The following is an 18,009-nucleotide window of genomic DNA, read 5'->3' as shown; positions in this document are numbered from 1 at the left end:
CTACATAAAATATTTATAGTGAAACATGTTTTATGGTCTTTAAAATCGTAAGATGTTTTCTATCATTTTTTATCTAATTTTATGTTGACTGCAAAATCATTTTTCATTTACTAAAATTTTCAATTGCACCAAATACAAAGAAGAAAAAAATTTATCATTTTTCAAAAATATTTTGCACAGAAATAAAATAGGGCCATATTATTGAATTATATATCTTTTATTCACAAAAAAAAAAAATTATTCTTTGGTTTACATATGATTCCTATTAACATGTTTATAACACCGACAAATGTTGTTATTTTTTAAATGAGTTAGGGGTAATTTTTCTTTTTTACAATTTTAACACAACAGTAAGTTGTTAGCAACAAATCACAATTTGTTGCTTCAATAATTAAGATTATATATATATATATATATATATATATATATATAGAGAGAGAGAGAGAGAGAGAGAGAGAGAGAGAGAGAGAGAGAGAGAGAGAGAGAGAGAGCTTGTGGAACACATTAATTACCTGCGACAATGCTACGTGTCTTCACAATAAGGAAGACCAGCCAAAATGTTATCTCAGCCAAAATGTTATCTTCGCAATCATTATTAGTTAACTAGAATTTAACCCATGCAAAAGCATAGATGCATTTAAAACTAAACACATTTTTTATTATAAAAATATAAATAATTAGTAAAATTATTGAAAGACTAGCATGTAACACATGCATATATATAGATACATTTAAATTTAAACACAATTTTTATCATAAAAATATAAATAATTAGTCAAATTAATTTTTTTAAAGTAAATGTTGTGGGGGTTAAAGGTGCTTGAATATACGTTTGGGCTTTGAGCCTAATTAGTTGGTACAAATCTGTTCAATCAGGGTCTTTAGGCCCATAGGTCAGTCCGCACTATAGTGGTCCGATGAGTTGTCCGAGGAGGAGTATCTCCTCGGACAGGCCCAGCAAAGGTCCTGGGACTTGCTAAATGGTTTAAATACAGAGTTCTGGAAGATCTATTGGGTAAATGTGTGATCCAAGCACCCTTTAGAAGCAGAAACGTGTGAGAAATATCTAAGAAAAAAGCTGCTACTACCGCATTAAAGGCCCTGCATCTACCTCACTGTCTGCATTAATGGAGAAATGACATCTGAATAGTAAAATTCAGCATTCCAGCTATTATTTGAAGACTTTGAGAAGGTGATGGATGGAACAAGTATCTGAGAGGAAGATTTGTGTTACACGTGAATGAAACATGGAAGAAGAAGAAGGATATAAGAAGACGAGAGAGGAAAGAAGAAAGGGGCTTCTGCTGGATGAAAAACTAAAAATTGTAATCTTTTGCTGAGAAAAAGAAAGACTATACAAATTGTCCTCGGCTTACGTCCGAGGAGGGTTTTCTTGTCATATTCATCTATCACTTGCCTAGATTGCGACATTCTAGCCTGTTGATCAATTTCCAACATCCCAAACCTAGGTTTCAAACCCATACTCTACAAATTTCATTATATAAGGCTCTTTGGGCCTGAGCCCATCACTTGTTTTTGAGCCCGGGTACAAATTGTACACTTACAAATGTAATTAGTCACATATTAAAATTCCTACATAAATTTAATAGTACTTATGATTTTTTTAAGAATGTGTGGTGATCTTTATTGCGTGTTAATTTTTATCGAGTATATGTGATTTTTTTTTATATTTAATTTTATAGTTTATTAATATTAGATTCTTCGTATTTTGCACTCACTAACTCACTTGGCACAAAAATTAAAAAATTTAAGTAGACACATGAAACAAACTTAAGTGGATAATTATGGTATGGTTCTTACATAAATTTAGACATATGGTACAAAATTAGATTTTAATTTCAAATTCTAATAGAATTTTGTCTAAGTTTTGGCTATTAACACACACACACACACACATATATATATATATAACTAGCCTCTAAACATGCGCATGAGGCATGAGGCATGAGGCATGAGGCTCTTCTATTTTTTTTTGGTAAAAATTTAATAATTTGTAACAATTATAATTTGGAATTACTACATTTTTGGGTAAAGGTTTTTTTTTTTTCTTTTACACAATTTGATACTTATCCAAATTGCACAATTTGTGTTCTAAATTCAGTCTGTGTTCTACTGTAATAGTAATCAAAGAAAAGCATCGTACTATAGTAATCAAAGAAAAGCGACGGGTAAAGCTTTAACCAACAAACACATTAAAAAAAAGGGAAATCATGGAAAAATAAAGAAATGAAGAAGAACCAAAATCCAAAGAATTAGAAGGCTGTTGATTTCTTAATAAAAACAAAATAAAAAATTAGTATATTTTTTCCTTCAAAATCAAAACAAAGAGATTTGAGGGGGGAAAAAAAGCCAAATGTGAGATGAGATTAAGGAGCAAGGGAAACTGAATATTTAAAAAAAAGTTGTCTTTTTTTTTTTTTTTTAATCCAAAAAAGAGAGTTAAGTCTTGATAAAGGAAAAAAGGGGGGAAAAAATAGAAGAAGAAAAAAAGCAATATTGTGGAGTAATGCTTAGTTTGAAAATCAACTAGAGTTAAACGTGGGAATTAAACATTACCTATTTTGTAGGCATGGTTATACATGGAAGTTAAAAATATATTTTTACTATGTTATCTTTAAATTTTATTCTTACTTAAATAAATATAGAGTGTATGGATATTTTGAAAAAAAAAAAATGAATAATAATAATATAATAACATTTTTTTTTTTGACAGGACATTAGTACAGTACATCTAATCTGAATATGAATCAGTTTTTCCTCCAAAAAAAGAAAAAGTCTGACTTTGTGGATCCCACCTAACCATAAGTAATAATTGTAGATTTGTAGTTGAAACATGCGTTTAACTAACACTCATTCCTATCCCAAAAAAAAAAAACTAACACTCATTCATTTCTTAAATAAAAAAAAAAACACTATTTCAAATCTGGTTGAATTAAAAAATAAAACATGAACTATATATGTTTCTAGGAGTACAAAGTACAAACAACGATTGGCCCCCCCACTTACACATGAAGTAATACGTTATTAAATTGAGAAATGGATTTACATTTCTAATTCTTAAGAATAACATAATACTCAGTTTATTAACGTCAAATGCAGAAAATGAAATTGGTTTTTGGATTAAAATGTAAGCAACTAATAAAGCTTTTTCCCTGATCCAAAACGAGGTCAAAAGAACCAAACTACACCAAACACGTAGTACCAACCACTGAACCACATCATCATACCTAGAAAGTTTCAAAAATAAGCCAATTCCTGAGATCACATGTGACCTCACCATCAAAGTGTTCCACAGTTTTGTGATAGATAAAGTCTCCATAGCCATTGCTCTATCCTCTTTGAGATATTATACTCCGCTTGGATCCATCCTCTCTTTGGTTTCTTGTTTGCCGACTACATAATATCAATTACTTATTTACAAAAAAACTTGGTTTCTTTTTTCTAGTCATTAATATAGTATTTTAAAAATAGAAAATGTTAACGGATGTCATAAGGTATTGATTTAGGATATTTTTTTTAAAATGTTTTATAGAGAAAAGAAAAAAGTAAGTAATTTTTTTGACAGTTTTTATATTTCTCATTAACGTGGTGTCAAAATTTTCCTATAATAATTTATTAATAATTATCCTAAATGCACCCGTTAACGTAACTCTTTTAAATGAGTAATTATAAATACTCTCAGAATACCATTAATGTATACTTTCTCCTTTCACATAATAATGGATCTAACTAATTAAGTTCATGTTTTTCAAAAAAAAAAAAAATTAAGTTCATAATGGGCCAACAATTTTTATGTGAAGAGGGAGTACGAATTTATAATACACCCGAAGTATTCATAATTTTTCATTTTAAATTGGAGTATTCAAGAAATAAAGTGGGGTTTCTAAAAATAATAATAATAAATTTTCATTTTAAATTTATAATGTTTGCTCTACGCTGATTACTATTTATTATCAAGCTAAAATATCTTTCGATCTTTAGTGTAAACAGGTGAAAATTGAATTTTATATCTTTTATTTGAAAGATAATAAATTTTTTTAATTGAGTTAATTAGAACCGACAAATTAACATACATTTTAAATATAATCATATAACCTCTTAAAAAATATATATGTAATAAGACAAAACTTGTGTATAATCTAGTGGACCCCAAGTGAATCTTTTGCAATGTCCGGAAAGTCCAGACTGGTGACGTGGCCATATGGTGAGGGAGCATGAGACTCTATATATATATGTCTCTATCAATAATTAAACGTGGTCCAAACAATCGTGTCAAACGCTGACTTTCCTTTGGAAGATCAAAAAAATATGATTCGATGAGACCAGCCATTTTCTATGGTCTTCGAAGCACCAAATCAACAGTTTAGAGAGCCGGGAGTCTTTTTCGCGGTTTCCATTCGTTATTCGTAGTAATTCAACAAGCAAATTGTAGTTTGTATATGGCAATTTGTATAGCACATCGTAATTCCACGCTAACCACTCACTTAAATTGGCCTTAAATAGCTTAATTGAATCTCGTCTTCACTTAATCCATGCCGTTGGCCAACAAAAAAAAAATTGGGTGGAGTGAAAAACCAAAAACCCAAAAAAAAAAAATGTGAAGATTTTATATTTTTGAAAGAGAAAAACAAAAAAAGAGTTTAAAAAAATTAGGATCGTAAACGAGCTGATAAATATTAAAAGTTTATATTTGTTCATTTAATTTAATTTAATTGAGTTTGAGTTCATCACCAAACAGAATTACATGTTCAAACTTGGTTTATTTTACTATTAAAAACTTGTATGTACCTTGAAATTGAAGGAATCTCCTATATTTATAGAGGGAGAGAAGCCTTGAGTTTAGAGAGTTGGAATGAGTTTAAAACTCTTCAAAGCTTTCATTTCACTAAATTAGTCCAAAGAATTTGGAGTTGTGGGCTGGGAAATTGAAAAAAGTTGGAGAGAGGTTAAAAACTGAAAATTATTATTTGAAAATATTTGTGGAAATGCGTGTGGATAAAAAAATGTGTAGAAATACGTGAAATATTGTTTAAAAACTGAAAATGGTTGTTTGAAAACATCAACCAAACACCCCCTAAGTTTTGGAGACTTTGAGTTTGAGTGCCAATTCGGCACTTGGACTCAGTTCCCCATTTGTGTTATGTTTTGATTTTAGACTACTTCTCAAATTTACATTTTTAATAATTTCTAAGAGTTTGAGTACATTAGAGAAATGCTAAATTTTGGAAACTCTAAGTGTTTGTTTAAAAACAGTTTATTTAGTTTTTTATTGATTTTTTTTTTTTGCTAAAAATGTGTTAAAGTATACTTATACCTTAAAAATGTGAGAAAAAATAGGAAAAATAGTTTAGAGATGAAATTAAAGGACAAGGACGGCTAGGGTTTCAAGTGATATTGATAAATGGAGGGCGAGGGCAATAAGAGCTTGGCATCACAATGACAAAAGGGTGACAGTGGCTAAGAAAATAAGGTAAGGTGAAGTGAGGTGAGATGAAGGTATGATTTACATGAGTGAGAGGTAGCCATGGGGCTCAGGAGCAGGGACGGAGCCAGACTTGGAGTTAACAGGGCTGGCTTTATTGTTCGTTGTGTGCGGCGGCTTTGACCTTTAATTCTACTGCTTAAGCACTGCAGATTTTTGTTTAAAACTTTTTGAATGGTCAGGTTGTTTGTTTTGGATAAAATAGGTTAATTAGGCTTAATTTTTTAGCTTTATTATTGGTAAAATTTTTTTGTTGGCCTAATTTTTTTGGGCTTGTATATTTTGTTTTAAATTTAATCTATTAATTTTTTATAGCATTTAAAAGGTGAAAAATGCTAAAACTACAAAAATTTTACAAATTGTTAATGTAGTGAGTAGATATTGGTAAGTAAAAAGTGATGCAAGTGTGCGAACCAATAAAAATTGCTACTTCAATAGTTTGTAAAAATATTGTAAAAAAGTTTGTAACTGTAACATTACTCTTAAAAGAATTGATAGCTTTGTTAAGAGGGGCAAAATGTAATTTTATTGAAAAAATTGCTAAAATTAGTACCTATTAATATACTAATATTTATAAAAAAAATTGGGGGAGAGGGGTGGGGGCACTGCCCCTCAAGTCCATACGTAACTCTGTCCATGCTACTAGGAAATAAAATAAGTTTATATATTTAGGATTTTAAAGGGTATATTAATAAAATAACATTTAGTTAAACAAATTAGATGAGTCAAACGAATTTTGTGAATTGAATATAAATACAACACATTTATTAAATGAATTAGTCAACCCTAATATGATATAAACTCGTTAAGCCTTAATCTATAATCCGCTAACTTTTTTTTTTATAAAGAATCCATCCTGACGTTATTAAGAATCACGCTAGAAAATTGACAATTACAAAAGAAGAAAATTCTGGAGTAACAAACTCCATCTAAACAATTAAAGGGAAATAAAGTCTAACTCTCCTAGCTAAAGAATAGGCTACAAAATTACCTTGCTTTATTATATGAAAGAAGGAGTGAGCTCTAAAAGAGTTCAAGATAGATTGAATGTCTTTAACAAAATGATCATGAAGAGAGGGATGGGGAATAGCCAACGATAATGCCTTAAACACAATTTCAGAGTCCCCTTCAAAGCAAACTTGATGAAAGCCAAGTTTAGCTGTGAAATGTACTACTTTCCTTGCTGCCAGCAGTTCAACCAATTCCACCGAGCAAGGTATAGGGATTTTCTCCGACAGTGCAGCCATGACCAAACCACTATCATTTCTAATCACCACCCCCAATCTTGCCTTGTATGAGTCCGTGAACATCACGCCATTGTAATTCACCTTCACCCACTCATGGTCGTTTCAGATTTAATGTCTGTTTGAGATCCTCTTATTTTACTAAAATTGAAAACTTTTTGTTAAAAATGTTATAAATAAATGTAGAAGTTAGCTGAAATAGTATAGTGAAACCCATGAATAGTACCAAAAAGAGCAGTGAGACCCATGAATAGTAGCAAAAATAAGCCAAGTAGTAAAATGAGCTGACTTTTTAATTTGGAGCCACACGCACTACACTTTTTTGTACTATTTATGATTCTCACTACATTTTTTGATACTATTCATGAATCTCACTGTATTATTTAAGCCAACCTTAACATTTATCTACAGTATTTTCAGCAAAAAAATTTCAGTTTCAGTAAAATAAGTAAATCACAAATAAACTCTTAGAGTAAATATATATATTTTTAGCAACCCCTTAGAGTAAATACTAGTAATAAAATTCGGTGCAAGAGCCGTCCAAATCAATATCAGTTCCCCTGTCTTGGTTTCCATTTTCGAACGTTTTAAATAAAAGTCAATAGGGGATTGTAAAAAAAATCCCCCATCCCCCACTTGAATGGGGTTGATATTTCATGTCTTGTCGTATCACCCATTTGTATCTCTTTTTTCTTTTTCTTTTTTATCTTTTTATCTTTTATCTTTTTTAAATATACATCCCATGGTCTCTATCTTTAATAAATAAATAAAATCCCAAGTGGAATTCGGATGGTAGACTTATTGGTTCAAAGTGTGATATAAATCTCTAATTATATCTTAATCTTGAAAAAATAAAGGAAAAAAAGAAAAGAAGAAGCCAAATAATTATAGGCTCCTATATATATATATATATTTTTTTTTTTTTAATTCAAGAAAATGGCAAAAATGCAATTTACACCAACTAATTTGACCTAAAAATCATATTAGTTATAGAGTTTGAAGTTTGTCATTTTAGTTTAGTAACTTTACCGAAATATCATTTTAGTCATTTAAGTTTAAAATTAGTAATTTTAATCCGGTAACTTTTCTAATTCAACTGAAAATGATGTTATGTCAACGTATTAAGAATTAAAATATTATTTTATTAATTCATCAATATAAAAAGCAGAGAAATTGGAACAAATTGTTCTAAGGATGTCTTCTATCTACTTTGAGTAACATAACAAAACAAAACCCTTAAAAAAAAAAATAGAAATGCTATGCTCATAATATTTTTGCAACACTTTTACAACAAATCTTAAGTGGTAAGTTGTTATTGATGTACTAAAAAATGAGTTTGGTGATGAGTTTAAATTAGTTACAATAGCAACTTAACATTAAAAAAAAATTTTCCTAGCATAGCAAAGCTAAAATCTCCAATTTTTTCCCCTAGCCACAATTTTTGGTGAAAATTATTTTTTGAGCAAAGTTACCAAACTAAAATAACGGATTGAAACTCAAAACAATGCAAAATCAATATATTAAGAATTAAAATATTATTTTATTAATTCATCAAAATAAAATAAAATAAAAAATAGAAAATTCTTTTTATCTCAAAATTTTTTTTCCTTTCCCATTTTTAGCAAAAATTCTTTTTTTTTAACAAAGTTACCAAACTAAAATAACCGAACTCATACTTAGTATGTATTTGACAAAAATTAAAAAATCAGTTTATTTTACTATTCAACTTATTTTTGCTATTATTCATGAGTCGTCTCACTGCATTTTTGGTACTATTCATTGTATTTATGGGTTTCACTATACCGGTTAACTTTTACCTGTACTTTCAACAAATTTTTTTTCAATTTTAATAAAATAAACGGATTCTAAACCCAACTTAAAAGCATTAAAATGACTTTTTGACAAAAGTTTCACAAAACATAGTTGCATTTTTGGAAAAAAGAAAATAGAAAAAAAATTAAAGGAGGAGTTTGGCGTGCAGTGAGAAAGTCTATTACGGTGTCATATATCTGAATGTGATAGTATTTCCTATACGTCGGTAGGTAATAGAGTATAAATCAAGTACGACCCGAGAGAGTTTCCAAAAAAAAAAAAAGAAAAAAAAGTACGACCCGAGAGTCTGTGAGAGAGAGAGAGAGAGTTGGTGGAGAAGTTGAAGTTGAACAACACAAAACTGTAAGATAAAAAATCACAAAAAATAAAAAGCCCACCATTTCTGCCTCAATATTTTCCAAAGCTCTGCATCAAATAATAAAAAGGTACTACTTTCATTTAATACAATTATTAACACGTACGTGAACACACACACACACACTGACACACACACCACCACTTTCTCTCTTTTTCTGGAGCTGTCATTTCTTATTATAGAATTTGCAAATTCTTGGCAAATCAGCCAAAACTTTTTTTTTTTTTTTTTGCTGTGGCATCTGATTCTGGTACTTGTCTTGATACCATTTTCACGATCCGGTTCGTGATTCTTGATTTTCTTTTCATTCTGTTGTACTGCTTTTGAATTCCATTTTCATTGATTTCGAATTCCCAGCTTGGATCTGTCAGTTCATGCGTTTTTTGGAGTTTGGGATCCGTTTCTTGAGTGAAATTCTTTAGTTTTTTTTGTGTGGGATTTTTAGTTTTTATTTTCTTTTGTCTTTTGGCTGTCGAGAAATCCGAGGAGGAATAAAAAATGTTGAATTGTCCACTGTTAAAAGCTGTAAGTTTGGTTGTTCCAACGGTCAGGTAGGTAAATCACATTTTTTTTTGGGGGGGTTCTGATTCTATATTTTCTGAGAAACCAAACTGAAAACTAGTGGGGTTTGAGTTTGACATTCAGTTTATATATATATATTTCTGAATTTTGAGAGTCTGATGGATCTGAGTGGTTAAAAAAGTAGTTGGGCGTGAATTAAAAATGGGCAATTTCAGTAGCTCTGTTTCATAGTTCATGCTTGTATTTATTTATTTATTTGTTGCAGATTACAAGCAATTGTTAAGGTAGCTGTGAGAATTTTCTGTTCAGCTTAAAAAGATGGAATCAGGACGTTGGCACGTTGAGAAAAGAGCTGGTTTAAAAAGCGATGGGTCCCCGAAAGTCAATGAGTATGTCCTTGAAACTGGGTGTCTCTCTATAGTTGTGCTTGGTGCTTCTGGCGATCTTGCCAAGAAGAAGACTTTTCCGGCACTCTTCAACCTTTTTCGACAGGTTTGGCTGGACCCCTTTGTAGCATTTTGTATATGGTTTTCTAGGATTATGGTTATTGGAGGTTGTTAATCAGTTTTAGAATCAAAGATTGAAAATTTAATGTTTTACTTGTTCTATTGGAATTTTAATATAGTTGGTCATGAAAGTGTATAAACGGAACGATTTCTAGTGTTCTCATTTGATGGATTTCTCTTGCAACTCTGATAGACAACTGAGAATTCTGTTTGTTAAGACTGTTTAGGAACTAGAGTTCATGGTTTTTCTTAGGAGCTGTGAACTGTTATACTCACTTTGAAATGCACTGGGTTGTCCCCAGGGATTTCTACACCCTGATGAGGTTCACATTTTTGGCTACGCAAGGACGAAGATTTCAGATGATGAGTTAAGAAACCGCATACGGGGGTGAGTTATGTTTCTGTTGTCTGTTTCTAAATATTATATCCTAATCAAAATGAATATAACGAGTAGAACAACAATGTTTGATGTCATCATCCATAATTTGTTCCCTGCTTGCAATAATTTCAATAAATTAATAAATATAATAAAGCTTATTTTCTTACTCAATACTTAGAAGGAAGAACAGAAATGCACCTGCTAATTTTTCCTTGTTTTGTTTACTTTCATGTTTCTTTGATTGTTATCTTATGTCTGTTCACTTCTTTTTCTTTATTTATTTCTAAAAATATTGTGCTATTTTTTCTAACACAAATTGTTTCTTCAAAATTTTATTTTAATTGTTTATAAGAATAGCAAATGTTGAGGATTGATTGAGATATGATTAATAACTGCAGATATCTTATTAATGATAAAAATGCTTCACCAGAGCACGTGGAGAAATTATCCAAGTTTCTAGAACTGGTTAGTACAAAACTTATCCTGCATCAACCTCAAGGGGTGAACAAATGGCTATGAAGTGGAGGCCGCTAGTTCGAATCTCTCCTTCCTCTGCTCCTTGGAGCTAAAACTTACTTATAAAATAAAAAACCCCCTTTTTATGCATCATTTTGGAATCATTTCTGTGGTGCACCCAAGTAACATGTAATTGCTTTAATTTATTTTTGTAGATCAAATATGTAAGTGGTTCTTATGATTCTGAGGAGGGCTTCCGGCTGCTGGATAAGGAAATTTCAGAGCATGAATTATCAAAAAATAGTGTGGAGGGAACATCTCGGAGACTCTTTTATCTTGCACTTCCTCCATCAGTTTATCCATCTGTCTGCAAGATGATAAGGAGTTTCTGCATGAATAGATGTTAGTTTTTCTAACCCATCTTTGGTTTGTGGCTGGAAGTATTAATAAACACTGGCTACTATTGTTTGGTCATTTATTTTTAGTAGGTGCATTTTTCATTCATATTGTTGTTCAAAAATATTTCATGAAGGTTGTTGTGCAGAAATAGCCAATGAAGTTGTCTTCCCATATACATTCCTAAATTTTCTTTGACATGCTTCTTAATAGGAGCTTAAAGATTAAAAATAGGAAACATATGTATGCATCTGAGGAGCCATTGGTTGAAGAAGACAGGGCACTATGTTTTAGTCTGGCAATGCTTTAGAAGTTTCACTTTAGGTGACGTAGGACAAGGGGGAACAAGATAATCTGATTTAGAACTGTTGGGGCAGATCTGGTATTACCTCTGTTTTGGGGGTTTAGGATTAGGTTTTGGTGGGGAATAGGCTAGAAGATAATAGGGTTTCCAAAGGGACAAGGATTAGTAGGGTTTGGGGATGAAACAAAGGAAATCAACCAAGGTTTGGGTGGCTGTTCCTGTGTTGTGAACAGTGATCCGTGAACAGTAAAATTAAAGAAAGAAAATAAATAAATTCTAGGAATCACACCCCTAGAGTTCCTTGGCATCACACCTCGGAGAAGGTTGCATCACACAAACCATAAAAGAAAGCTTCATAGCTCTTAAATTCTGAAAACATTCATTAATAATCCCCTTAATAGAAAGTACTACAACTCTTTAAATAGAAGACTAATATCTAATCCTAGTTGAACTAGGATTTCTTAAAACCCTAATAAGACTTGGACTTAAGACTCCTTGAGCTTTATTACTAAACCCAAACTAAATAACCAAACTTAAAATAAAGCCCAAAATAAGATCTAATGGACTGTTAGCACAGCCCATTCCAGAATATTATGAAATTACAAAACTGCCCTTGATACATAAAATCAAATAAAATATAATAAATATGTCTTCCCATTGCCTCCTACATCATTAGGCTTCTTTTATGCTTCTTTATGTAAAGTAAAAAAATTTATAAGTGAGTTTCGGCCCCAACTAGAGGGGGAAGGTGAGATTAAAAGTAATGTAGTGTATACAAGGTGCCTGTTCTTTTCATTCATGCTTCATATCTCACTGTGTACATAGAAATTGATTCTGCCATTAAGTGTGACTTTAGAAACTTGAATTCTGTCATTGGATTTACAAAGATGTTATTGCTAGTAGCATTGAGTTCTTTCTAGCATTGCTCTGATGGTGAGGGGAAATTCTGAAAGATATATATATATATATATATATATTTTTTTTTTGTCGATTGTCTGCATCCTGTGTTTGCATAAAGAGGTATATTGACAATTTGGCAATTTTAGATAGTTGAATCTGGCATGATGGCATAGCGGTTCCTGAATAAGATGCATACTTAGAATATCTGATACAGAAATTTTTGAATGATTTCATCTAATAATTTCCAGCTGATCTTGGTGGATGGACACGGATTGTTGTTGAGAAACCTTTTGGCAAAGATTTGGAATCTGCAGAACAACTCAGCACCCAGATTGGAGAGTTGTTTGAAGAACCACAAATTTACCGTATTGATCACTATCTGGGAAAGGAATTGGTGCAGAATCTGGTAATATATGTATAAAATATATACTTATTTTGGCCAAATATCTGTATAACTAGATCTTAGTTATTATTCATTTAGTTTCATGGACTCTGCTTGATTCTATTCTTATATTACATATGCAGTTGGTTCTTCGTTTTGCAAATCGCTTCTTCTTGCCCCTTTGGAATCGTGACAACATTGACAATGTACAGGTGAGAATCCTTTTTTCACTGATAATTTTTGAAACTTGAAAGTTACTCACCTGAGGTGAGGCTGTGAAAGTACATAAATGGTGATAAAAGTAACAGCAAACTATTAGTTCAAGTGATAATCTTGTGGTTTCCTTACTTACATGTATAGTCTTGTCAATTATAAATATTGTGACTTTCATTATCACCTACTGTAGCTGTAATATTATGAAGCATTAATAAGCCACAAATTTTAATTTATATCTTGCCTTTATTTTTCTCTGGCAGATTGTGTTTAGGGAGGATTTTGGGACTGATGGTCGTGGTGGATATTTTGATGAATATGGGTATGCTCAGTACATGCTTGTGTCTCAGTTGTTTGTTGAGCAGGACTCAAACAAGCATTCATTCCTTTGCCTTCTTTAAAAATTTCTTTTTACTATTCAATTTTCTTGTATTTTAAAACTTGCAATGTTTAATTCTATAAATTTGGTATTATTTTTCATTATTAATTCAATTTCTATATTCTGCTGATATGGAAAAGAAACTTTAAAAATTTCAGTTCTAAATGGCTTAACATTTTTGAGAATCTGTTGTGTTTGCTTACCTGGTTTTATATAATAATGAATCTTGATTAGCAAAGAGAACTAACTAATTAATTTATTTTCTGTGCAGAATTATTCGCGATATCATTCAAAATCATCTCTTGCAGGTAACACCTCGGTATTAAGATGAAGTAGATTCATATGCTTAATGCTGTCATCTTTGCATGATTGATTATGTCTTTATTCTGGATTAATTATTTCAGCTTGAGCATTTAGGAAGCAACAGTGCCATCTTGTGTCTTGAATTGTAGTGTTTGAGTTCTTTTTGGTCATTCATGTTTGACATTTGCTTGGGATAGGATACTTTATAGGAACTTGGTGGACCTTGTTTCTGTAGTGTCAACATCTCCAATTGTTATCTATCAGGAAAAAAAAAAGAAAAAAACCTCCAACTGTAACCTTCTTTTCTCAGACTTTTATTACCCAACCTTTCCTTGCAACCCATTACCATACAAACTCCTGACATATCACATGAAAAGAAAGGTGTTATAATTTTGATGTATTTATATTATTCATTAATTATCTACCAACTGCAGGTTTTTTGCCTGGTTGCTATGGAAAAGCCTGTTTCTCTCAAACCTGAGCACATCCGGGATGAGAAAGTGAAGGTAGGCATCTTCACTACTTGTTGCAGGGAAGTCATTTCAGCTATTATCTACTGATATTTATGCTCTAAAGCAAGAAACCAAAATATCATTATGAAAGCGAGATTTATTGATGAAAATATACTTTCTAAATGAATAAAAGGAGCATATATATTTTTATTTTTTTATTGATTTTGAGGAGCATAAGGGCTTTCCAAAGACGTTTTTTTAATTTTAAAATTCATGTTTTACCATTTGCATAAAGCTCTTTTCTCTATAAAATCTTTTCTTCTTATTACGTGCTTTGAGTTCTAGACATGCTTCCTTACATTGATTGCTCTTATTACCTGAATCTCAGGTTCTTCAATCAGTTCTTCCAATTAAAGATGAAGAGGTTGTTCTTGGGCAATATGAAGGCTATAGGGATGATCCAACAGTTCCTGATCAGTCAAACACTCCAACTTTTGCAACTTTAGTTCTGAGAATACATAATGAAAGATGGGAAGGTACTATCTATATTACAAATTTTTTTATTTTTCTTTTGGATCTCATTTATATTTTAGTGAAAAATAATCTCTGAACCTTTACCTTGGGGTATCTGTATATATCTTAAAGTTGTGATACACACACACACACACACACACACACAGTTATGCATTAATTAATGAAATTGAAAGCTCAATTTTGTTTTCAATATCTTCTCAGGTGTCCCGTTTGTACTTAAGGCTGGGAAAGCATTGAATTCGAGAAAGGCAGAAATAAGAGTTCAATTTAAGGATGTTCCTGGTGATATATACAAATGTATGGCACCAGAACTTAATAATTCTCAGTGACTAATCTTCAACATTTTGCTTGGTTCCATTAGTTTTGTATGTTAAGTGATATGCAGAAAGGAGCTTTCTGATCTGGCTTAATTTGTGTAGACAATCACTTTCAATAGATTTAGCATATTCAATGGATGTTGGTTTACAATTTTTTTTAGGGAGGAGGGGGGTTCCTTTTTACAAGCAGTGCCTTATGTCTTGTAGTTATGATCAAACTGGGGCATGAATGATTTATGATTGTATGGTAACAATTTTCTAAGGGTGTGTTTGTTTGGAGGTGGAATAGGGTGGATGGAAAACTTTGGAGAGAAAATAGGAAGGGAAACTTTTTTAGATTGTGTTTGGTTGGGATTCATCAAAAAAGATTGTGTTTGGTTGGGTGGGGAGGATGGAAAATAAATGGTGGGATCTAGATTTTTTTTTCCTGGCCCACTAAAAAGTTTTCTCCCCAAAATGGAGAGAAAACTGGGGAGGGAAAACTCATGAAATGAGCTTCCAAAAATACCCTTGGAATTCAACTCCAAGTCTCCAACGTGTTGGCTTTTTTTTTTTTTTTTTTTTTCCTTTCTGTGCATTGGCTTCCTTCTTTCCTTTTTTTTTTTTCTTTCTCTGGTACTAATGTTTGGCTTTTTTTTTGCTTTGCTTTTGTCTGGACATGTTGCCTTTTTATTTTTTTTTTCCTTGATTTTTTTCTGGACTTGTAGCTTTCTTCTTCTAATTTTTTTTTGGGTGCTCATATGTTTATTTTCTCATCAATTTTGGTTGGTTTTTGTTTTTGTTCTTTTTTTTTTTAGAAAACAATTTTGGGTTTTTTTTAAACTGAAGTGTCCATCTATATACAATATTTTTTTTTACAGTATAATGTGTTACTTTTTGTTTTATCTAATAGAGACATGATGGTAAATTTATACAAACTTTATTTTCAACTAAACAAAAAAGTTATCAATTTCTCCACTTTTCCACCTCTCCAACCAAACGTAAATGAGGTAAACTAAAATCTTTTCTACTTTCCCACTTTTCCATCTTCTCTCCATTTTTTATCCTCACTTTTTCATCCTTCCAATTAAACGTATCCTAAGGTATTTCTTGTACTATAGTTTTGGTATTAAAAGTGAATAGTCACAATTATTAGCTAAGTGAAACATTTTTTGTGAAGATTATTGCACTGGGGAATAAGAAGAATCGCTCATTGTCTATTTCTGAAATAAGATTGTTTTTTACTACTATTATTTTGATAAGTACTCTTCTTGCTTATTATACAATACCATATAATTACTACTCTTCGCGCTGCCACATAACTACTTGATTTCTATATTCATTGTCTGTACTTTTTAAGACCATAAATGCTGCTTTTGTATTATGCTTGGCCTGTCACATGTTTGGTTGCAAGTTTTTGATTTATTTGTTGATTGAACATCATGTCATTGTTTAGGTAAAAAACAAGGGAGAAATGAGTTTGTAATACGCCTTCAACCCTCAGAAGCCATGTACATGAAGCTTACGGTATGTTAGTGATTCTAATTACGTCATTACAAGAATTATTTTTCCCACAATGTTTGAGCTGGTACCTGCTTTATGGTTTCGTGTGTGTGTGTGTGTTGTTGAAGACTTGGTGGGGCATCATGTAAAGTAACGAACATTACACTTCTGCTTGTCTGTAAAATTATATGGGTTGCAGATTTTTCCTGGACTATCTTTCAAAATCACATTTTAGTGCATATCTGAAATTTGGTTCTGATCTGAAAATAGGTCCCAATTTGTATGGCTTGGAAAGTAAGTTTTCTTTGTGGTTATCCAATGTAAAGCTCTGAACCCTGTATGCCAGTGTACTTGTTCATGTTTCACCTATCTTGGATCGGGGATGGCTCTTCTCCACTGGTTCAGTGTATCTTAATTTTTTACTTGTGATCATTTAAGCATGCCAAATTGGGGATACCCACTAGCTTCATGTATGCATTGATCAGTGAAAATAATGATACAAGCACTTGGATTGCAATAACTTTAGTAGCATCATACTATATCATCCTTTTATGGCTATTGTTCTGTGCGTGTGTGTGTATATATATATATATATATATATTTGTTCACTGCTCATATTATCAGCTTTTATAATTACAAAATAAAAATAATATAAATTTTAATTTTACTGAAATCCTCTCGTAAGGGTCACTAAAATTGTTCTATTTTGCTCTGAAAACCCATTGCTTAATGTGTCTTGTGCAGGTCAAGCAGCCTGGACTGGAGATGTCTACCGCGCAAAGTGAATTAGACTTGTCATATGTGCAACGTTATCAAGGGGTTACAATCCCAGAAGCTTATGAGCGTTTAATTCTTGACACGTATGACCTTGCCCTTCCATATGCAATTCTAGTGAATATTAATATGGGACAAGGGATTTGAGGATTAATATTTTAGCAATGCATTGAATTCTTAATTATTGAAAATGGGAATTTTGTTTTGCAGAATAAGAGGTGATCAGCAGCATTTTGTTCGCAGAGATGAGTTGAAGGTATGAACATTGTACACTGCATAACATATAGTTGCATGTAGTGATAGTTCCCACTCTGATGGTAATATTCTGTCAATCACAGGCGGCCTGGGAGATCTTCACACCTCTTCTGCACAGAATTGATGATGGTGAAATGAAGCCACTTCCATACCAACCAGGCAGCCGAGGTCCTGCAGAAGCAGATGAACTTCTAGCAAAAGCTGGTTATGTTCAAACACATGGTTATGTATGGATCCCTCCCACCTTGTAGAATGCAGCTTGCTTCCTTTTGTTATGTATCTATGATGTGGCCTGCACTTGGTATTGTATGTCATAAAAATTTGCTTTTACATACTGTTTATTCAGAATAAGAATCTGGTATTGTCTGTATTGAGAAATACTTGCATTATGCTAGCAGCTCGATGCATTTGTATGACCATTATAAATAAATTGTTGATGTTCATGGCTTCAGGCACGGTCTACCTTTCAGAAATAAAGGAGAGATATTGAGCAAATACTGTTCCGCACTTTTTAAGCTCC

At 31.8% G+C, this 18,009-nt stretch overlaps 1 protein-coding gene across 4 annotated transcripts; it reads left to right on the top strand.

Annotated features, from left to right (window-relative positions):
- Positions 1 to 8,858: 8,858 nt before the first annotated feature.
- Positions 8,859 to 17,984, top strand: LOC142611608 (glucose-6-phosphate 1-dehydrogenase 6, cytoplasmic). Of its 4 annotated transcripts, none has more exons than XM_075783699.1 (16): positions 8,859 to 9,005; positions 9,723 to 9,949; positions 10,266 to 10,351; positions 10,741 to 10,807; positions 11,014 to 11,200; positions 12,647 to 12,804; positions 12,924 to 12,992; positions 13,257 to 13,315; positions 13,644 to 13,680; positions 14,110 to 14,181; positions 14,516 to 14,663; positions 14,863 to 14,958; positions 16,414 to 16,484; positions 17,205 to 17,320; positions 17,445 to 17,490; positions 17,573 to 17,984. In XM_075783699.1, exons 2-16 carry the CDS (start codon positions 9,776 to 9,778, stop codon positions 17,738 to 17,740), a joined length of 1,554 nt encoding a protein of 517 aa, XP_075639814.1. In that variant the 5' UTR covers positions 8,859 to 9,005; positions 9,723 to 9,775; the 3' UTR covers positions 17,741 to 17,984. The 4 variants fall into 4 exon arrangements, with proteins under 4 accessions (XP_075639814.1, XP_075639838.1, XP_075639830.1 ...); XM_075783723.1 differs by lacking the exon at positions 8,859 to 9,005 and adding an exon at positions 9,075 to 9,460; XM_075783715.1 differs by lacking the exon at positions 8,859 to 9,005 and adding an exon at positions 9,076 to 9,216.
- The last annotated feature ends 25 nt before the right edge of the window (positions 17,985 to 18,009 follow it).

Source organism: Castanea sativa, chromosome 1 (assembly GCF_040712315.1).
Source record: "Castanea sativa cultivar Marrone di Chiusa Pesio chromosome 1, ASM4071231v1".
Lineage (NCBI taxonomy): Eukaryota > Viridiplantae > Streptophyta > Magnoliopsida > Fagales > Fagaceae > Castanea > Castanea sativa.
The sequence above is the reverse complement of the archived record's forward strand: the minus strand, read 5'-3'. Positions and strand labels throughout refer to the sequence as shown.